Source organism: Kogia breviceps, chromosome 2, assembly GCF_026419965.1.
Source record: "Kogia breviceps isolate mKogBre1 chromosome 2, mKogBre1 haplotype 1, whole genome shotgun sequence".
Taxonomy (NCBI): Eukaryota; Metazoa; Chordata; class Mammalia; order Artiodactyla; family Physeteridae; genus Kogia; species Kogia breviceps.
In genome coordinates, this window is record NC_081311.1 from 187618533 (window position 1) to 187642012 (window position 23480).

General features: G+C 44.3%; 1 protein-coding gene across 4 annotated transcripts in view; it reads right to left on the reverse strand.

Annotated features, from left to right (window-relative positions):
- Positions 1-21798, reverse strand: part of AP1S3 (adaptor related protein complex 1 subunit sigma 3) — a 58647-nt gene extending 36849 nt beyond the window's left edge. For 3 of the 4 annotated variants that reach the window (XM_067026983.1, XM_067026985.1, XM_067026984.1), the window contains exon 1: positions 21567-21785. In XM_067026983.1, coding sequence (XP_066883084.1) covers positions 21567-21569 — 3 coding nt within the window. In that variant the 5' untranslated portion in view covers positions 21570-21785. Of the gene's footprint in view, positions 1-21566 lie in introns of all 4 variants that reach the window. The other variant, XM_059055534.2, reaches the window with a different exon arrangement.
- Positions 21799-23480: the final 1682 nt, after the last annotated feature.

Here is a 23480-nt window from a genome sequence, read left to right on the forward strand (position 1 = left end):
AGGTTCCAACTGAGTGGATGCTTTCACTTTTGAAAGTGCCAAACCCAAATAACCCCTCCTGGTAATCACACCAGTAAATGCAAAATGCACGTCTTGTGAAATTCATGGTCATATTTCAGTTTTTGGTATAAGGGAAGAATTATTTTTATATCATTTTAGCTGTATATATTTTCGTATCGTTTAGCTGATTGCTTTTATATAATTTTATGTTCTTTAGCTGTATTTTATATCATTTTAGCTGCATATCATTTTAGATTCCCCTTTTTTCTTTTCTTATTTTTGGAAGTTAACTTTATGCTTTCACTATTCAGAATATATGTAAATACTTATATAGAGACATATAATATATATATATATGCTGAGATATTGTTCATGTTTACTTTTTATAGCATTTGAAGAAAAAAGTGATAGTATAAACAACATTGCAGTGGTTCTCCCGAGGCATCATTTCAGGTGGTTTTTATTTTCTTCTTCACATTTCTGGGTTTTTTTCCCAAGTTTTCTATAATAATTATGTATTAGTCACAATTTTTAAAAAATTTTAAGTTACAATTCCTAGGGAAATATAGAATATAGCAGCTAATCCAACACAGGAAGGGAAGAACGGGACTTTCTGGAATGCTGGATAGCTAGAGGCAGAGCTATTACTTAGGGACACCGGAGCAAGGACTCTGCCACACACCCCAGCCCATGCCCCAACACACTCCAGCCAAGAAAATACGGCTTTGCTGATCTTTGGCTTACGTCAAGAAAGAGACTCATACGTGTAAGAATTTCCTTAATCAAAAGTGAAAAAAATCAGTAACATAAATTCTTCCCAAGGGCAAGATAAGGCCTGAGAACACAAGAAGGTGACATAGGTAGAAAGGGCTTCGAGGATTTGGAGAAGCCCACCTTGTTCCCCTGTCATCACCAGCAGCTGCTAGCCAACGTCATCCCTGGGGGCCCTGCGGGGCCAGGCTGAGGACTACTGCCTCTGCTCCCCCGGTGTAGCCCCGCCCCTTTGGATGAGTGTTAAATTCTAGGCTAATGAATGGGGATTTAATGCTACATGGAAAGGGGATTTTTTCTTTTTTCTTTTTTTTTTGGTCATTCCATAGGCCGCTGGAAGCATTACAGAAGGAAGGACTCTTTCCAATCACTTTTCATTTGAAAGTTGTATGTGTAAGTTCTAATTGTAAATGACATCTTTTCATTAATGCAGACCTAAGTAGGCCCCTACCTTTGGATTCTTGGATGGCAAATCGACTAGAATGCACTAGAATCAGGAACTAGAAAACAATGCAGCTAGATTTCCTTGGAAATATTCAACATTTTCTTTTCAATACATTTTGACAGGCTGGTGAAGTTTTAGGAGAGCTCATTAGGAAGATCATAACAATTACTTCCGCCGCTGCTCCCTTACCGTCTGTTCTTAATTCAGCAGCCAAATCGATTGTAGGTCAGAGCAGGTCGTTGCCCTCCTCCAACCCTTCTCTCCAAGCAAGAGCCAAGTCCTAACCGTGAGCTACACGAGGCCTTCCTCCACGCGGCCCTCTCTACCTCTGCGGTCATCATCTACTCCTGCCCTCTGCTCAATGCTCCCTTCCCCCAGATATCCGCCTGCCTCACTCCCGCACCTCCATCAAGTCCATTAAAACATCTGCCTCTCGGTAAGGCCTACACTGAACACTCGGTATAAAGTGTGCCACTCTCACTACAGGACCTCAACGCTCCTACCACCAAACCCCGCTCCGTTACTTTTCACGGTAGTTTTGACCTACTGTTTTACTTATTATGTTGTTGCTACTCCACACCCTACAGTGTAAGCTCCAGAGCCAATGATTTTGCCTTTTGTTCACTGTTGTTTCCCACTCTTCCAGAACAGTGACCAGCACATAGTAGGTCCTCAAGAAATACCTTCTGAAGGAATGGACGAAGTTCTATGGCAGATCAACTCTTGTGTGAAGATGATAAAGCAACAATTTACTTAATAGTAGTTCCAGGGTGGGATAGGGAGGGTGGGAGAGAGGGTGATGCAAGAGGGAGGAGATGTGGGAGCATGTGTGTATGTATAACTGATTTAGTTTGTTGTAGAGGGAAAACTAACACACTATTGTAAAACAATTATACTCCAATAAAGATGTTAAAAAAAAAAAAATAGTAGTTCCATAATACAGACAAGAAAATATGATGTGTAAAATGTGATTACTTAATTAACTTACAATAGAACTGTGAGAATTCAGAAGATTAATGTTTAGAATATTGATGGGTTTCGAATTATGTCTAAATCCATTGCTGCCTCACATTTTAATGGCAGATTTTGCCTGCGGGAGAGGAGACAAATTAATGTTTTCTGGAAATTGTTGATGTACTGTCAGCATACAAGTATATTTGGTGTCAATCTCTGATGGATAATTCTAGGACAACATACTAAAAGCAACATGAAAACACTATGAATTCTCCTTCCTGTAAATGTCATTGTAAAAAAAAAAAAAAGATGCAATGATCCGTCATAGCAAAGTCAGAAAAACAATCTCCCTTAGCCCATTGATTGGTAAGGCTAACAATCACAAAGTAACTACCACGGGGACTGAACATTCACTTGAACTCGAAACGAAGCAACGAGCATTTAACTTTTCCAACTGGCTACCAAATACCTGTTTTTCCAATACAGTCAACATTATCCCCTCCTAGAAAATGAGACAGAGACAATAAACAATCAGAAAACAAATAATGGCCAAAAGAAAAGTCTTGGCAGCACAAAAGTAGACTACGCTGTGCATCTGGGATGTACCTAGATTATGAGAATTCCCACTTTACAAAAGCAGAAAACAAGCCTCTACCTAAGGACACTTGAAACTGTAGGTAAGTATGAATTGAAATTTAAGAGTTTTCTTAAAGACATTATTAGAGGTAGCCATTTTACTTTTTTGTTTTTCTGGAAACACTTAAATTTTTAATTTCCAAGCCACTAAATCCAGAATGGGGACCTAAGCCTTTGTCATCATCCGTCCGCCTCCTCTTCTCCTTATGATTTGTCTAGGTGTCCTTCAAGTCACAGAACAGCAGCAATGACCACCAGCTGCAGAACGCTAGAATGAGTGAATAACAGCACTAGCATCGAGGGCTTCATAACAGTTTTCCCAATAATGCTTCTATCAATAATACTGAGAACGATGTAATAGAACACCTTCTAAAATCAAGAGGCCTTTACATCTTTGACCATGGCCCCTCTCAAGTCAGACCTATTGACTGAGTCCACTAGGCTTCCTATAGTTCATTCAAAATCAATCTTGGGCTTCCCTGGTGGCGCAGTGGTTGAGAATCCGCCTGCCAATGCAGGAGACACGGGTTTGTGCCCGGGTCCGGGAAGATCCCACATGCCGCGGAGTGGCTGGGCCCGTGAGCCATGGCCTCTGAGCCTGCGCGTCGGGAGCCTGTGCTCCGCAACGGGAGAGGCCACAACAGTGAGAGGCCCGCGTACCACAAAATCAATCTTGCAGGTTTTTTGGTTTAGAAATTAGAAAAGAGCTACATGGATCAAAAGCAGAGAGTAAAATCTGTGTGAGCCATTTTTCTATGACTTTCAAAGCCTGTCGTTTAGAATTGATACCTAGAGATGGAGTACAGCATGGGCCTTCATCTCCTACCTGAGCCCAAGAGCAAGAGAACAAATAGATTAAAATCTTGGGGAGAAGAATAAATAGTACAACAAATAACAGTGATTTATTACCATTATACATTATTTGGAATATCATTTGCTACCAGTCAGTTTCCATTTCTTAAGTTGGGGCCACTGAGGGACAGAGAGGTTAAGTAACTTGTCCAAGGTCACACAGCTAGAGTTGATAGAACTGGGCTTGGAAGCCAAGAAGGTTGGCAGCAGATCCCCAACTCTGAATAATTTTTACCAACTATAGCCCTGTTTGGGGGACACAGCCTGGCTAAGCCCACTCTGACACAGCCCCTGCATGCCTCTTGTAAGCCATTTTCCAAAATATGGACACTACGAGTGCCAATGTGTGGGACAGAAAAGACAGACAAATCAGCCTCGGAATCGGAGGTAACCCCACTGAATGAAATTTAGAATCATGCATTACTCAGACCGTCACAGAAAAAACCCAATGAGTCTGAAAGAGGCATTCTTTATGTGGCTATAAGCGTGTATCCCACTACCAGTTCAAGATCCTGGCATACGCAATGAATCAATAAAGTTTTATAAGTCCTTAAAATATTTTGCAAAAGGCAAAACGGAAGTGCACAGAATTTTATGAACACTGCATGTATTATCTTGTTAGGCAAAAGGTTTGAAAAGGTGCCACAATACTTACAGCCTTGTTTGGGCACTTCTTTGTTTTGTCACATGCCAGTGGCTTTAGACTATGGAAGTGGCCTGGGCTTTGTGCCCTCTCTGCCTCCCAGACTCTAACCCCCCGCGGCTCTCATTGCCAGGAAGACTGCGCTGAGCAAGTCAGAGAAAAAGCACAGGGAAGAGACCGCGGTGGACACAGCCGGCATCATTGAGTATCCCACCCTCTGTTCTTTGTTTCCTCCGCGGTGGACACAGCCGGCATCATTGAGTATCCCACCCTCTGTTCTTTGTCTCCTCTGTTAACAATGGTAAGCAGCTGTTCTCTGCCTTTCATTTTCGGTTCTGCCCTGTTTAGTTCACAGCCTAGGAGCAGAGATCATGCCCATCAGTATTGAGCTTAACAAAGAGGCAAAAACGACAAAGGCCTGGCCTTTCTGCTTCTCAGACATCACCTAATTCTGAAACTGAATATGCTTGGAAGCTAACATTTAAACCATCCCTGGCCGCCCTCTAGGCCACAATAATCAGGGGCATGTGGCCAAGACAGGTTTTCCAATGACTCTATCAAATACCACAAATAAAATTCTCACTGATCATGTAAACAGCCATCATTTGCAAAATATGTAGTCTCATGTTTCAAATATAGTTGTGCTTCAATCAAAACGAGGCTTGTCCATTAAACAAAAAAAATACTAAGACTGTATAGGAGATTTCAGGCTGACAATAATAACAAAGACCCAATCTTTATTTTAAATGAATGTGATTTTGGTTTTGATTTGGACTTTTAATTCATTCTACCAATAGGAGAGATAGTGAGGAAAGCAATACCATTGATTCTGAAAGTAAATATCAACGTTCTATAAACCACATTGGAAAACCTTTGAGAATCTTTTGCTGTAAAACTAGGACATTCATTGGTTCTCCTTGGTTGGTACATTTCAGTTGTGGCCTCCAGTGTAGGACACATTTTCTTTGAGAGGAAGAGTCTGAAGGAACTCATTCTGGAAGAGACCATCCAGGGTTGATTTTGGATGTAATTCAAGGAAAGCAGAGACTGGGTTAAATTCTAGACAGACCCAAGTAATGATTCTTCAGGGTCTGACTCAACTCTCAGATAACAATCACTTTCCCTCCTAAGTTTATGAACTGACTTCAAATTCCTAAGGACTGTGGTAGAAACAAGCCTCAAATGAATACTGCATAGATTTGTGAAACCAACCTAACATGTGAACCTTGTAAGAAAAACTAAGGCAGTGGGTCCTAGTTGACTAAAATCTAAAATTTTTTAAATTCCACAGCAAATAATCCAAGTGCATAAACCATTCTTATTTATACATTATTGTTCATTCCATAGAACACAATACTACTAGAATGAACTTTGTCATCAGCTAGGCTAATTGGTTAAATTAGGAATGTAAGTAATATATTCAATGATAAATCTCCATGACAGATAGTAGATGATTATTTTTTCCATCCCCATGCATTTGAAAAAACTACTTCAGCTGGTCACTTGTCAAAAGCAAATCAACAGATCAGATGGCCCTTTTTGCACAAAGCCAGGGTTCCAGGCATGAACACGCAGCATTGCTAAAAGAAGCAGGAAATGTAAGTAGTCACAAGCCATCGCCATCAAGATAACCACCAGCAAGGAACAGATAGTGAGTGTTCATTTGAGGGCATGGATAGATGCACCATAATACCTACATTAATGACTGAGCTGTAAGGCTAGTAAATGGCAGGGAGGGATTCCAACACAGATCTGACCGTAAAGCCTGAGGTCTTGCCATTATCCACACATCGGTCCTTCCCACAATCAAAGGCAGTCTTCATGTGTACACAGTGTAGATGGGACTGCTTTACACTACATGAGTCTTTTGAGTCTGGGTTAAATAACACGAGGCTCAGCAATACTGCAGACTGTTCACAAATGACTACGTGCAATCTCCATAACTTGGCAATTAAAATAAAATCGTCCACAGGCAGTGTGATTAGCCCTCTGCAGAAGACATGTTCCAATCCACACAACCACGGTGCGGCCAGAGGACGCCATGGCTGGAATGAGAACCAGAAAGTGACTCCAGGATCTACTCTACAGGAGCCTGTCTGAAGAAAGCTGTGTGAACAGCAGTGGTCTGCTTAGAGTTCTTGAAAAAGAAGACAGTTTGGAAGAATTTGTGAACACATCTCCAGGGGCAAAGGTGCCCCCCATCTGGCCTCTGTGATTATCTGCTGTTGACTTCTTTACCTCAAGTGGAGACAGATGCAACAGCTATGAGTTGTGTGACACTAGAGACGTTGTCACTGGCCCACCAACTCTCACTACTCCGGTCCTAAGCCCCCCCAAAAATCTTCTGGTCATCATCTAACTTCTCAGGGGGGCCTTTCCTCCAGGAAGATGCGAATCTGCTGACCAACTAAAATGAACGCAGTGTTCCACAGGACAATTATACTTATCAGTAAAAATGGCCCACTGCATGGCAGGCACAATGCTGGCTATGTTTATATGCGTTATATTGTTTAATCCACATGTCGAGGCAATGTACCAACATTAAAGACAATAATAATAATAATAAATTAAGTTTCTGACACTTAAGAGACTTGCCCGGAGTCATCAAGCCATAGATGGCAGGGCTAAGTATTGAATTCGGGTAGCATTCTATAGCTTTACAAGAAACGTCCAAGGTCTAAGGATAATCTGGAAGAGAAGGGTAGACTTGTTGGTAGACTTCCTGAAAGTATATTTTGGATTTATGAGCATTGCTCTAAGGACAAAGTGCAGAAATTTTAGCCGACTTCCGAAAGGATTCTTATCCCAGAGAACTTTCAGAATTACCAGCTGCTTTGAAGAGGACATTATTTAATAGTCACAGATTTAAGCTTCAGTCTTGGAGAAATAGTTTAAATATATTTTAATTGCCAACAAAGTAATTTCAGGGCAGTTACATGACAGTGAGTCTGGTCTTCTGCTCAAATCTCATTATATAACCCCTTTCTGGGCTCTCTCTAGCTTATAACGTGATGAGACTAAGGCTAGGCAGTAAATAAACGCGCACCGGCTAGAGTGCACCCGTCCTCTACCTGGTGTGGTCTCCGGCTCCCTACACAGCAGTAGCTCAGGGAACACCAGACAGCACCCAGCACTGGCCTGGCCCATCTTGGGTTCATGGCAATCAGCCATCTGCAGGCTGAAGATGGACTTGCCATCTTCAAGTCTGAAAACTTGTTTCTTTTTTCATCACAACTGACAAATAGTATGACTTTTTTAAGGGGAGGATGCGAAAGATATTTTGGGGTCACTTTTGCGGGAAATAACCGTTCTTTACGTCATCCAGCAGAGAAAAAAACAGGCAATGAAAGAAAAGCACACTCTATTTTTCTCAGTTCTTTCCCTGGCCTAACATTTTACATACTTATTTAAAATTCAGAAATCTAACCTAATTTTAGCAATGTATAACTATAATATAAACTGGAAAGTCACTGGCACCCATAAATAAATATGACAGTTGGCAGTAAAACTGATGTTTAATTATAAATCTTTCAAGGATGTTACCAAAAAAATACCACTCCAAGATGCTTTGGTCTATTATATCTCAATAAAACTGGGAAGAAAAAAGAAGCTTTGGAAAGAAAAGTTCTATTCTGTTTGTGATTATTTCACAGTTAATTTTAAAAGAATTTGTGCCTCTATTTTTTTTTTGGTCACTTTTTCAAGGTCCAAAATTTTTAGCTTCCATATCTAAGACTGTAGTACAGGATATAATTCTAAATTGGAAGTATATTATGGAAGCATTCATGTTGTAAATATTTGCTAAAAATATAATGATTATTACAGTTAGTTATCTTATATATTCTGTTCTTGAGCTCTTACTGATAAAATACAATTGTCCTCACTGGTTATAAAAAGGAGCTCAGAAAAATGAGATTTAAAAGCTGACTTTGTTTAAAAGTCTTGACATAATTCTTTGTAGAAAGATTTAGTGGGGTCTTTAAAATATCAATGTTTTGATCCCAAAACTGACTTATGTGCAGCAGAGATAGCGCTAACGCAAATTTTATTGGCATGTTTGCTACGCAGTTGCTCCAAAAATTACTATCATGATTTAAAAGGCATTTTTGATATTGATTTTACTAATAAATATGGATCAACATCAGTTAATCAGACAAGCCCATTATTACAAAGCAAGTCACTTTAAAAAGGTTTTTTCTCAGACCAAAAGTTATTTGTCTTACAATTGACATAGGATAAGTCTTTTTCCAAATGCTTTACACAGGAGCAAGAGTTGAAGTTTTTCACATTGGTCCATTATGTTTTAAAATATTTTATTCTTCAATAAGTTTAATTGTTTGAATTTTAACAAGCAATGACATATAGCTGCTCAATAAATAAATATATTTGGCCTGAATTTCCTTAAAAAAATGACCGTGGGTGTTAACTAGACTTATGGCAGTGATCATTTCACAATATATACATATACTGAATCATTATGTTATATTAGTTACACCTGAAACTAATATAATGTTATATGTCAGTTATATCTCAAAAAAAATTTTTTATAGCAATTTGGCATTGCCCCAACACCCAAGCTCATGATCAGAAGGTTCATCTCAAAAAAGAGGAAATAAAAAAGAAAAAATTATGAAAGATAGATTCAAGTTTTTCTGAGATATGGGTGTCGTTGTTCAACTTATCTACTATAAAAGAAAATGAACATAAAACTTTAAATTTCACTTTAAAGTCTTTCTGAACAGAAAACAAAAAAGCCAGACCTTCCTGAACTGTCCTCCCAACAAATGGCAGGGAGAAAATCTCCTCTGGCATTCAACATCCTCCACCAAATGACTCCACTTTTTCTCGGGAACTAGGTTTCTGTGTGTGTATGTTTCCCAAACCGATTCCCAGATGCAGCCACGCCAATCTGCTTGCAGGCCCTGAAACATGCCTTGTCAGAACGCCATCTCACACCCCAGCTCCTCCTTTCTCTCCCATGCCCGAAATATACTCCTCACCCAACCAAGTCCATTAACATCCTTTCAGAATCTCTCATGAAATGTATACTTCCCCATGTACCCTATCCTATCCCAGCTACATCTCTATTTTCGACATTCTTGAAAGAAACGTGCAAGCTGTTCTATTTATGTTTTCCCTCCCTGTGGGATATGAAGCATAATCATTTCTGTCTCCTTTATATCTCTTAATAATCTCCAATTCTGGGTACAGACCACACAGTGGGTATTCAGTAAATGTGTACCTAGAGCAAAATAATGATGCTGTGCTTCTTTTACACTTGACTTGATTGAAGGCAAAAGTGCACTTAGGGCTTCCCTGGTGGCGCAGTGGTTGAGAGTCCGCCTGCCTATGTAGGGGACACGGGTTCGTGCCCCGGTCCGGGAGGATCCCACATACCGCGGAGCGGCTAAGCCCGTGAGCCATGGCCGCTGGGCCTGCGCGTCCGGAGCCTGTGCTCCGCAGCGGGAGAGGCCACAGCAGTGAGAGGCCCGCGTACCGCAAAAAAAAAAAAAAAAAAGTGCACTTAAACCTGTGCCTAAACACACACACAAATAGATGTGTGAGCAATGCAGTTATTCGATGTAAAGTTACATGCCCTCTGTTGGTATGGTCTTCATGGTACATGACAGCGCGACCTGAAAGCTGCACTTAAGAGGAGCCCAGCTCCTGATCAACAGCAACACAAGAACATATGGATCAGCAGTTCAGCATCAGGCTTGCCCTGCTTCTGAATCTGACACACGCAGAAAATAATGTATATTGGGTTTGGAGAGGCATATGACTTTCTTGTCGCTGATTACAAACTGTGGGAGCCAGAAGGGATTTTTAAGATTCTCTCTCACCTCCAGTGACAGCTGAGGACTGGCCCCGGGAAGTTAGGTAACATGGTAAATAAAGGTCATAGTTATTGGCATAGCTGGGTACAGGACCCGAATCCCTTTAGCTTCCAGCCTAGCAATCCTTCCAATCATCATGCTCTTCTGTCTTTCTAGTGATGCTTGTCTTAGGCTGCTATTAAAATAAGCTTTCCTTTTCAAAACGTTCATTAGAGTGATGGAGAAAGGTAACAGCAATTGTTTCTTAGAGATACACAAGGAAACTAGCCCACTCAGAGACAAAACACACACACACACCCCTAAACACACCTGCAACTTCAGTAACATTGTTTCTTGGCTGCTAAGAAGGCAACCCATCTCCAAAACTATGCAGCTGAGTGAAGTGAGGTTCCTCCTGACTCTGGACAAGCCTCAAGCTACTTTTGACCCATTTCCCCAAATGCTTAAGTAAGATATTAATATTTCTTTAACTCTAAAATAAAAAGTTTATGGACTTCCTTGGTGGCGCAGTGGTTGAGAGTCCGCCTGCCAATGCAGGGGACACGGGTTCGTGCCCCGGTCAGGGAAGACGCCACATGTCGCGGAGCGGCTGGGCCTGTGAGCCATGGCCGCTGAGCCGGTGCGTCCGGAGCCTATGCTCCGCAACGGGAGAGGCCACAGCAGTGAGAGGCCAGCGTGCCGCAAAAAAATAAATAAATAAAATAAAAAGTTTGTCCTTTTTTGTTATCTGTAAAGTCAGTGAGAAATGTCATTCCTGATAATACTGGATAAAGAATTTCTTAGTGGGGTTGACTGGAGGGCAGAGTTAGAGATGGGAGAATCAATAAGAAACCAGTTTGGATTTCCCTGATGGCGCAGTGCTTAAGAATCCACCTTCCAATACAAGGGACACGGGTTTGATCCATGCTCTGTGCGCCACACTACTGACCCGCATGCCACAACTGCTGAAGCCTGTGAGCCTAGAGCCCGTGCTCCGCAACAAGAGAAGCCACAGCAATGAGAAGCCCGCGCACCGCAACGAAAGTAGCCCCCGCTCACCGCAACTAGAGAAAGCCCGTGTGCAGCAATGAAGACCCAACGCAGCCAAATATATAAATAAATAAATAAATAAATGAAATAAATGAAATAAAACTAATTAAGAAAAAAGGTACATCTTTAAAAAAAAAGAAAGCAAGAAAGAAACCAGTTTGTCATGGTAGACCTTCAGCAGGCCCTCCTCCAGGACTTACATTTTCTTAATACCACCTTTCCGTGTTGTCTATTTATTAACCCCTTCCCACTCACATACATACCAGACACACACACACCCTTTTCTGAAAAGCTGAGGGCAGGGTCATCTGCTCTTCCAGCCCCACGCCTGTCTCTCCCATGAGCCCCTCCCATGTCCTCCTGCACGGAATTCCTGCAGCAATTATGTAATCTGAATGACATACTTCACAGCTTAATTATCTACTCCCATACTCATCTAGGTTTGCAATGCATGTGAGAAATTTCTTCCCAACAACACAAGTTTCTTGTAATCAAGAAACAGATCTCATACTTGTGGGGTTTTCTTTTCTAATAACCTCCTTGGTTAAGAACACAAGGATTAACAAATGAAGAAGAAAAAAAAAACCCTGAAAAGTGATTCATGTACTATTTCTCCATTTATCATTTCATCTGGACAAGGTAATCAACTTAGAGTATATCAACAATACCTTCGGGTGGTTTAATTTTGTCTTATAGTCAATATGTCCCTAATTAGGTTCTCTCCTGGAGTCTTCTGAGAAGCAGACTGGCCTTTGGTTCTGTTTCAAATCATTCAAGGAGGAAAAGGTCCTAGAAATAGGGAGCAGAAATTCTAAGCAATTTTCAATTCACCTTTGAAGTCGAATGAAACCTTAATAACTTGGGACCCCATTCATATTTCATAGTGATGCTTATTTGATTTTTTTTTTTTTTTTTTGCGGTACGCGGGCCTCTCACTGCTGTGGCCGCTTCCGTTGCGGAGCACAGGCTCCGGACGCGCAGGCTCAGCGGCCATGGCTCACGGGCCCAGCCGCTCCGCGGCATGTGGGATCTTCCCGGACCGGGGCACGAACCCGTGTCCCCTGCATCGGCAGGCGGACTCTCAACCACTGCACCACCAGGGAAGCCCTTGATTTTTTTTTATGTGAATTTTTTTGTGGCCAGGAACAACTTGCTGTGATTACTATGCTAAACTCAGAGCCCTGCATCGTAATGATCACTTAAACGTTTATTAAGAACCTTCCTTCATCTTCCTATTTCAGCCTATGCTCCACACTCATTAAAAATCTGTCCCCAGGGCCTTTATACCTTGACAACCATGCCAACGGTTGTGCACAAAATTTAAGAGGTGGGAGATTGCACATCCATCACTCTCTTTGAAAATTCAGGTTCAATCTGACAGACAGACCTGCCTTGTTATATAGTCAAGCCTCCTCTTTTCCCCTTATTTTTTTACAAAGATTGTCAACGTAGACTAGATTTTCTGAATTCTTTTTTTTTTTTTTTTTTTTTTTTGCTGTACGCGGGCCTCTCACTGCTGCGGCCTCTCCCGTTGCGGAGCACAGGCTCCGGACGCGCAGGCTCAGCGGCCACGGCTCACGGACCCAGCCGCTCCGCGGCACGTGGGATCCTCCCGGACCGGGGCACGAACCCGTGCCCCCTGCATTGGCAGGCGGACTCTCAACCACTGCGCCACCAGCGAAGCCCTCTGAATTCTTAAAGTATCCAAATCGTGAGGCCAAACAGACTTAGAAAGGTAGGACTCATACACAGGACACTTTGAATTGAGGACCTGACTTCTTGCAAAGAAACTGAAGGTAAGCAGTTGTTTCAGAAATAAAAGGAAAACGTTCTATACACACTCTGAGTTTAGAATCACATTTTTTAAAATGTGATATTACAGTAACCCTTATCTTCTCCCACCTCCCCAATATCTGCAGTCTGTGATATTTTGTTTCTTTGTTTCATCCATTCAAATAAATTTCTCATTAAAAAAAGAAAAAACTTAACAACTATTTTAAAGTTTTTCATTAGCTGTTTCCTATTTCCCTTAAAAATGTCCTGGCTAACATTTATGGAATGTATGCCAGGTGCCAGCCCCCGAGCTAAGGGTTGAACTGGATTGGCTCATTCAATCTTCAGGAAAATTTAGGAAGCAGGCCTCATTATGAGAGCAAAGAGCAGAGCATCCCAGATCACGGAGCCTGGCACCCAGGAGCCCAGGGCCCTCTGACTCACCACCACATCACACCTGTATCACACACCTGTCTTTAGAAATGAGCACAGGCAGGCTTCCTGAAACGCTGCAGGCATGTCACCTCCACAGGCAATGTGTAGCTCAACATTTACACAACAGAGATGTCTCCTCCAACAGCACTTCTGCCTCCCGAGGAAGTTCTGACACTTCTCTTAAAAGAAACAGTCATTAATCATTAGAGAAATGCAAATCAAAACTACAATGAGATATCATCTCACACTGATCAGAATCACCAAAAAATCTACAAACAATAAATGCTGGAGAGGGTGTGGAGAAAAGGGAACCCTCTTGCACTGCTGGTGGGAATGTAAATTGATACAGCCACTATGGAGAACAGTATGGAGGTTCCTTAAAAAACTACAAATAGAATTACCATACGACCCAGCAATCCCACTACTGGGCATATACCCTGAGAAAACCATAATTCAAAAAGAGTCATGTACCAAAATGTTCATTGTAGAACTATTTACAATAGCCAGAACATGGAAGCAACCTAAGTGTCCATCGACAGATGAATGGATAAAGAAGATGTGACACATATATACAATGGAATATTACTCAGCCATAAAAAGAAATGAAACTGAGTTATTTGTAGTGAGGTGGATGGTCCTGGAGTCTGTCATACAGAGTGAAGTAAGTCAGAAAGAGAAAAACAAATACCACATGCTAACACATATATATGGAATCTAAGGGGAAAAAATGTCATGAAGAGCCTAGGAGTAGGACGGGAATAAAACACAGAGCTACTAGAGCATGGACTTGAGGACATGGGAAGGGAGAAGGGTAAGCTCTGACGAAGTAAGAGAGTGGCATGGACATATACACACTACCAAACGTAGGGTGGATAGCGAGTGGGAAGCAGCCGCATGGCACAGGGAGATCAGCTAGGTGGTTTGTGACCACCTAGAGGGGTGGGATAGGGAGGGTGATGCAAGAGAACATATGTATATGCATAACTGACTCACTTTGTTGTAAAGCAGAAACTAACACACCATTGTAAAGCAATTATACTCCAATAAAGATGTTAAAAAAAAAAAAAGAAACAGTCATGTTTTTCAGGCCTCTTGTAGCCTCACCTGCATAATGAAAAGTTGTTGCCCTGATTTTTTTTTTTTTCAGGGAAGCCAGGAGAAGCTGTAGGTGGGCAGCAGACACTGAAACTGGGGGCTGAACTATTCAGTCACAATCTGAATCTGGTACCGGGCTTGACTGGTCCTTCCTGACTCCTTCCGGGACAGGACTTCTCAATCTTGCTAGAATGTTCCGCTGTGTACTGAACACAGTGAGGCCAACCCTAGTTCATCTGACAAGCATCTCTGTGCTTTCATGCTTCCATCCTGTGAAGTGACTAGCAATATTATTTTACCTTTTTACCAAAAGTTTTCAGAGTCGCTGAAGTGAGAAAGTTGGAGCACATTTTTTTTTCCTCTCAGTTAGTCTCGATTCTCATTCAAAAGCAAGGTACAGGGCTTCCCTGGTGGCACAGTGGTTGAGAGCCCACCTGCCAATGCAGGGGACACGGGTTCGAACCTTGGTCCGGGAAGGTCCCACATGCTGCAGAGCAGCCGGGCCCATGCGCCACAACTACTGAGCCTGCGCTCTCGAGCCTGCAAGCCGCAAGTACTGAGACCGCGTGCTACAACTACTGAAGCCCGCACGCCTAGAGCCCGCGCTCCACAATGAGAAGCCCGCGCGCACCGTTAACGAAGAGTAGCCCTGGCTCGCTGCAACTAGAGAAAGCCCGTGAACAGCAACGAAGACCCAGTGCAGCCAAAAATAAATAAATTTATTATTTTTTTTAAAAAGCAAGATATAAACAGGAGTCCTGGAAGCCTGACCAAGAGACCAAGTTAAAGAGAATAGAAGAGAGAAAATGTCTGTGTGTGTACATGTATGTATGTGCACGTGTGTATACATGCATGTGTCTGTGTGTGTACATATTTTAAGGAAACTTCTGCTTCCAGCCCAATTCCAGATACGTCCAGGCTTAAGAAGTTACAAAACATAGGGAAAAACAAAGCAGAGTTTTGCTGGAGAAGTAATATAAATGGGAACATTATTTAAGTCATTTTTCATATAATTTAAAAGGTGCTACGTTCAAATACAAAAAAAAACTGAGATGTCTAATAGAACACACAATAAAAAGTGACTCTTTTTACAGCACCAGATGCTTAGAGCCCTTCCCAGAACCAATCACTGTCTCTAGCATACCCTTCTACAAGTTTTCTGTTTATTTGCAGGTATATCTGTGTCATCATTTTATACAAATTTGTCTAAGCTGACAGATTATACCACACCTGACGATCAGGGCAGGCCCAGGAAGAGCTGGGGAAGCCATGGCACCCGGGCCCAGGGCTCCACTAGGACGTGGACAAAGGCAATGAGAGCAGCAGACACACCAACCTAAGGATCAGCCACAGCAAACGCGGGGAGATGGATGTGGCTGAGAACTCCCCATCCAGTCTGAACTGGCTCAGGAAAGGACCAAGTACAGTCTGAGCCAGCTGGATGACCGGCCCCACGGCCTCAGGACAAGAAGGCAAGGGGTGGCAGGGCCTGACATAGCCACCAGGATCAGCACTGCTCGGGCCCCCACGCCACCTGCCTGGGAATCATCTACAACTTCCATGAAGTAAAAATGAGATGATGACTAACGAGTGCTTTATAATCCTCTTCTGTATGCTTGATACAAAAGACATATTAAGAGGGCTTCCCAGGTGGCGCAGTGGTTGAGAGTCCGCCTGCCGATGCAGGGGACGCGGGTTCGTGCCCCGGTCCGGGAAGATCCCACGTGCCGCGGAGTGGCTGGGCCCGTGAGCCGTGGCCGCTGAGCCTGTGCGTCCGGAGCCTGTGCTCCGCAACGGGAGAGGCCACAACAGTGAGAGGCCCGCGTGCCGAAAAAAAAAAAAAAAAAAAAAGACATATTAAGAAAGTTTAGAGAACTTCCCACCAAGAACGTGGGCTCCAGGAGAACAGGAGAGCTTCTGGTTTGTTCAGTACCACCTCTGGGGCCTAGATCCAGGGCTGGCTTTTCTGGACACCAGAGCCCTGGGTTCACAAAGGGAGCACCCCTGATTTAATGTTCTGCTGCCATTGTCTTGAAATTCCCAGTAAATTCTGAACGAGGGATCCTACATTTTCATTTTGCACTGGGCACCACCAATTATATAGCCAGTCCTGCCTGGAACACGGCTTGCCATAGGGCAGGTGTCCAATTTATTTGTCAAATGTACACGTGAGCGAATTAATGGAAGTTGCCTGAAAACATGGGTCTACAGAACAAACTCAGCCTCCAGGCCAATTCTGGCCCTCCACCTGTTTTGGTAAATAAAGTTTTATTAAAATACAGTCACGGCCATTTGCATCTTGTCCGTGGATGCTTTCACTCTACAACAAAGGGGTTGAGTAATAGTGACAGAGACTGTAAGGCCCAGAAAGCCTAAAATATTTACAGTCTGGCCCTTTACAGAAAAATATTTCTGACACCTGCCTTAGAACACTGTCTCAAATTTCTCTTCCCAAATAATTAGAACTGCAGAAAAGGCAGGTAGCCTTGTGAGCCCTGGAGGGTCAGCCTTAAGCAACTAGCCATAAACGAACTATTTCTTAGGTTTTTATCTTTAAAGTTTATGGGAGGGTGGGAGGGAGGGTGACGCAAGAGGGAAGAGATATGGGAACATATGTATATGTATAACTGACTCACTTTGTTATAAAACAGAAACTGACACACCATTGTAAAGCAATTATACTCTAATAGAGATGTTAAAAAAAATTAAAAATAAAATAAAATAAAATAATAAAAAAATAAAGTTTACGGGAATTTTGCCTCTTGGACCCAAACACACTGATGTTTTAATGCAAAAAAAAAAATTTTTTTTTAGTCTATAATGAGCTGGATGAGTTATTTTTACCCCTGAAGGTCCCCCCTCGACAAGGGCGAGGGTACAAAAGGCAGAAGCACCACAGTTTGCACTGTGGCCTTAGCTCCTCCTCTTAATAGACCCAGTGTAGAAGGCAGGCTCCTGTAGCATTGAAGTGGCCACTGAATCTTGCCACACCCCCATCATTTCTTACCGGCCCAGAAGCCCTGCTACAGAAGATCCAACAAGGACACTAAAAATGGAATCCTGCATGCCTATGTTCTTGACTGAATGTAATATAGGTCTACGCCCCATCGCACTGAGGGACTAACAAGTGGTTATATTATTTCTCCCCAGGCAGTTTTCAGAAACTATTTAGAGAGAGCTATTTCAGAACCCAGCTCTACCTGTTGGGAAGTGTTCAGACTTGGGACTTTGTGGGAGACTTTTTTTTTTTTTTTTTCCCTTCGGTACACGGGCCTCTCACTGCTGTGGCCTCTCCCGTTGCGGAGCACAGGCTCCAGACGCGCAGGCCCAGCGGCCATGGCTCACGGGCCCAGCCGCTCCGCGGCATGTGGGATCCTCCTGGACTGGGGCACGAACCCGCGTCCCCTGCATCGGCAGGCGGACTCTCAACCACTGCGCCACCAGGGAAGCCCTGTGGGAGATTTTCTGAAGGCCAGCTTCCCCATGATGGTCAGTGGCATTTCATTTCTAACTGAAACAGTGTTCGGTACCCCCTTTCCACTGTAAAAATTCTTAATTTAGCCCATATTAGCAGCCATGCAAGAACTACATTTTTTCTTGCTAGTCAGAGTGCTGGCAAGACAGTTTAGTACACCCGAGAGGATTTTAGGGGTGTTTGCCTCTGATCTCTGTATACATTCTTTTACATCACAGGATCTGGAAAGGGAGCTTCTCCTGGGTAAAGGGATAGAAAACAAAGAATTCCATCAGAGCAAAACAAGATATGTGAGAAAGGGAGACTATAAGAGAGGCAAGGGGACCTCCCTGGTGGCGCAGTGGATAAGACTCCATGCTCCCGATGCAGACGGCCCGGGTTCACTCCCTGGCCAGGGAACTGGATCCCACATGCATGCCACAGCTAAGAGTTCACATGCTACAACCAAGGAACCCACGTGCTGCAACTAAGGAGCCCGTGAGCTGCAACTAAGGAGCCCACGTGCCGCAACTAAGACCCAGTGCAAACAAATAAATAAATAAATAATTTAAATAAAATGGTGTCGCTGCTATGGAAAACATTAAAAAAAGAGAGAGAGAGAGAGAGACAAGGACAGGCCCCAGGAAAGAAGGAACACCAGTGAAATCTCAGCTCACTCGGAGAATCTCTGTATAGTAACAAGAAAATAAAGTTGAAAGAATGACTCATAGAGATGTCAAGGAATGCTAATCTTTGGGGACTCATACAGGAACTTTATTTGTGTTAGGGGAAGGGGTGACTTTATCCATTATGTCTTCATCCGTAATAAAATAATTCATGGGACCCAAAAGGACAGACATTGGAAACAGTGGGGCAAATACACCATCTGCTGACCATTTCCTGCCAGCTGTTGTCAATAAAATACCACACAAAAATTGTAAGCCGCTGACAGTGTTTGTCACAGAAACCAGTAATGGGAACTCAGAAGAAACAACCTTGGGGGGTGGGGGGTAAACACAAGTCTCACTGGTGCTGTTGGGAGGCCTGTGGGAAGGGCCTGCTGTGGGTGAACCCTCTTGGGAGAACTGGACACCGCAGAGGGTCTCTTCCAAACCCCTCAGCCCCACGGTAAGTGCTGGCCAGGAGCTCAGACCACGTCTCAGTGGAGGACAGAGCTCACTACCACTGCCATAATAGGCTTCCTCACTCAAGCTGGAATTTAAACCACCAAAATAACAATGCATACTAATCACAATTTACTTAAGCCTCAGAGAATAAAATTGATCTATTGGGTATTGGAGAGGGGTTCACAGCAGGATCTCCAGGTTCAGAGTTAGTTATCTCCACCCTCACCCTCTTGGCTTCTCACCGTTCCTATTTCTCTGTAATACAGTGAGATTAAGATGAACATGGGAAACGTGGAATTACCCTATTTAGGAAAAGGAAGCACTCCTGCTGTTTCTAACATAAATTCAGATAAAGAAATAACTTCACAGTTCAGCTTGGGAAGGTGAATTTACTGTATGGTATTGCAAATTTAAATAGAGAAACATTTTAGATACTTATTGATTCACTTGAAAATTATAATCAACCTATTACACATTATCAGAAACAACTCTTTAATGAACAGTAACAATATTTCCAAAGCAAAAATAAAAAAACAATTAGTGAGAAGAGTGGCACTGTTTCACTTTTTGGCAAATTTCCTTAAGGCCTGGCTCAATAGAAGACAGCTGGACTCTGCTACCGCTTTTGCATTCACTCTGTTGCACTCTCCCAGGTCACGTTAGCCTTGAGAAAATTTCATGTAGGAATGAACGTGTAAAGGGCAAATAATATCTCTGTGCTATTATGAAAATCGTTTTGGCCTTGTGGACCTCTAAAAAGTCTTGGGGACTCCTAAGTGTATGCAGACCACACTTTGAGAACCACCTGGCCTTATGAGTTGGGAACAGTTATTATCTCCATTTTACGAATGAGCAAACTGGCATAGACAGGTCAAGTCATGGTCCTAGGACACATTGCTGGGACAGGTCAGAGCAGGTAAAATACAAAGAGCATGATACCCTCATTGGGTTGTTTGTTGCAAGAACTGACTGAGATCATGAAGGTAAAGAGTTGAGCATCCTCCTATCACAGGCACTCAATGACATCAGTATTTCCCATTGGGCTAGATCTAGTAGAAAAGCTAGGGAAACTGCACATTTCTGATCAACTCATCATTTGACACCAGCAAGAAAAAATAAAATTCCACGGCAGGTGTTGTCCAGAGCATGGACCCTACACAAGCTCTCGGGATGGAAGATTTTTGCTACTCAGAAACTCCAGGGCCTTACTCCACCCTCCACTAGGCAAAAAATGTGGCAGGCTGCACACATGTCACCTTCTTCCTTGGGAAACCTGAGCAAGCCAGGAGAGCTGCTCCATTATTTACAGCCTCCTTTTTGCATCATGCTATATTTACAAGGAACCCTCAACAAACAACAATGGCGCCTCAAGTCTGTGCAGCCAAACCTCTCCTTGGAAATCATCTGTGGTCTTCCCGTCCAGGGGGCTCGGCACTCCATTTCTCTCCTTGTCCATCGACTTTTGTAACCCACATGGCCCTCCTCCTCCTGCCTGTGGTGGGTACTCAAGCCCAGAGTGCAGGTCATTTCTGTTCCTCCTCCGATTGGGAAGTGAGCTCAGCTGGGGAAGTGGAACTGTGCAGTTCAGGCCACCGCACTCTCAAAACACTATCCTAAACAGAAGGCAAGAACAAGAGGTGCCTGAAGCTATTGCTTCCATCCAAGTGCAGGCAACCAGGATGTCTCACCTGGAGCGCTGCAAACTGGTCTCCCTGTCTCCACTTCCACACCTCCTCACACACGTACCCCAGGCTACTCTCCACCAACAGCCACAGCGATCTTTTAAAAGTATAGAAGAGATAAAGTCAGTTCTCGTGCTTCAGCCGCTCCCAAGGCTCCCCCACACAGTGGAAATAAAATCCAAGCTCCTTAACTTGGTTAAGGACCTGCCTCATCTGGCCCCTGCCTACCTTTTTCGCTACAAGCAACGGCTCCTTCTCTCTGGCCTTTCCTCTCTCTGCTCCTACTACCTGCAGAGCACCCCTATGACTTCCAACAGCTCTGAGGTCACCTCCTCAAGGAGGCCTTCCCTGCCTGCCTGCTCTGCAGCCTCCGCCTCTCCATCCCTCCATCCGGTTGTACTCGAGATTTCAGAGCACTTACTCTCGGAAGTTATCTTCATTTTACTGGTATATTACTCATCTCCCTCCTTCCACATCGTCTCCCTAGAAGGTAAGCCACCAATAGCAAGGACTCCCCCTGGTCCCCGCGACATCTCCAACCGCCTGGCACCGCGCCTGGCACAGACTAAACGCTCAGCAAACGGTGGAATGAATGAAGCGGCAGTGCCCGAGAGTCCCAAGCTGGCGTCCCTAGCGCCCCGGGCGCATCCACACCGTCCGTGCGCCGGGACTACAGGCGCGAGCGGGCCGGGGGGCTGGGGTACCGGCGGGGCGGGACGGGGCTGCTCGCCCACCCGACCGCGCGCCCGGCTCGGCGCAGCAGGTGCCTCCCGGGAGCGCGCACACACACGTCCACCCTGGTCCGCGCCGCCGCCCCGCTCTCCAGCACTAACCATGGTGGCCGGGCCGCCGCCGCCGTCCCCGCGGGCGAGAGACGAGTGCGGTGGACTTGAGGGCGAGAGACGAGCGCAGGAGCCGGCGCGGCTGACAGGTGAGGGGCCAGCCTCAGACCATGGCTGCTTCCCACAATGCTCTCGAAGCGAAAGTTTGCAGACTCCTCCCCGCGCCTCTGCCCTCCCTCCCCTCCTGCTCCTACCAGCGCCCTCCCTGCCCCTCTCCCTCCCCCACCTCCCTCTTTCCCCTCCTCCTCTTCCTCCTTCCCCTCTCCCTCCTCTTCGTCCTTACCCTTTCCTCCTTCCTCCTCCCCCCTCCTCCCCGCTCCTCCCCCCTCCTCCCCCCTCCTCCTCCCGCCCCGCCCCGTCCCGCCCCGTCCCGCCCCGCCGCAGCTGGCCCCGCCCCGCGCCACGTGGGCTGCCCTAGGTGCGAATACACCTGCGCGCGCGCCTCCGCCTCCTGCCTCTTAGGCCCAGGCGCCGGGAACCAGAGCCCGCGGGCTCCGCGCTGAGCAGTCCCGCGCGGGGAGCGCCGAGGGGGCTGCTTTCCTGACTCTGCGAGTGAGTGTGTCATTCATTCATCCCACAAACGTTGATCAGGCCTGGCTAAGAGATCTCCCGTGACACTTGCGGGAAGTGTCACTGGTTGTCTTGTCCTAAACCGCGTAAGGGGGGGAGCGTTTGGCAGATCTGGAACTCTGCTGGCAAGAAGCGATTTCTTGCCTCGGATTTCTTTCTTTTCATATATATATACATATTATACACATATTCATGCATTATATATATATATATATATATATATATATATATATATATATATATATATATATATATATATATATATATATCTGCAATCCAAGGGCATAGGTCATTTTAAACTGGCCCGGCTTTAAGAGGTCTCTCCTAAGACTGTGGCGTGGAACCAATAATCTCTCTCCTTCTCCCCTTGGTTTTTCTTAATTCTGGAGTTTCCACCTGGGACGTTAGGAGTCTCCAAACCCCCAAGTTGTAAGCAGAGTTATGAGTGCATTTTTATGTTCATTTGGGAGAGTCGGTTTTATCAAATACCTAAAGAGATCTGTGACCCTAAAAAGGTTAAGAATCTTTGCCTGAGTGGTTTCTGGAAGCCAAAATTGGTGAAAATCCTCAGATCTGCCTTCTGCGCTGTGGTCCAGCCCAGGTGACCTGGAAATAACGGAAGCTCCATCCATCTGTGCGTTGATGCCACATTAATCAGTACTTTCTCTGTGCAGAGTCCTACAGAAGGACGGTGGGAGATCCAGCTGGGAACAAACAAGGGCTTTCTTCTGAAGCTTATAATCTCTTGTGGCTCAACAAATAATAAACAAATAAATAGATCATTAGAAAGTAATGAGTGCTAAGTAGATGAGAAGATTACCAAGAAGATGAGTACAGGTTGCTGGGACAGGCACAAGAGAAGCTACATTTATTTAGCTGGGGTGTCAGGGAGAGCCTCCCCCTGAGAAGTGACATGAGATGTGGACGTGAGATACCAGTGCACTGAAGGGAAAAAAAAAAAAAAGAGCTGGCCTTCTCAAAAGACCCCAAAGAGAGCCTCTGTGTCTGGAGTTAAGTGAGAGGAGGTCAGAGGGTGAGCAAGAGGGAATGGATCTTCCCTACCTTAAGGCAACCCATGCACTAAAAGCCACCAAGACAACCCCAGTCTCCAACCTGGAAATTCTCAACTAGAAGAGGATTATTTAAGCAATAATTAAACCCCAGGCTATGGGATGATCTGCAATTTACTGTAAATTTAGGAGAGCTGTTTTCTAAACTAATTCTACCCTCAGGGTACATTTTCTTCCTTTCTTGGGCATTTTGGCTTCCTCTAAACTTTATGCTTCCTCCTTTCTATCTGACTTCAGGGCAGGGCCCACCTTGCCCATTCTGTGA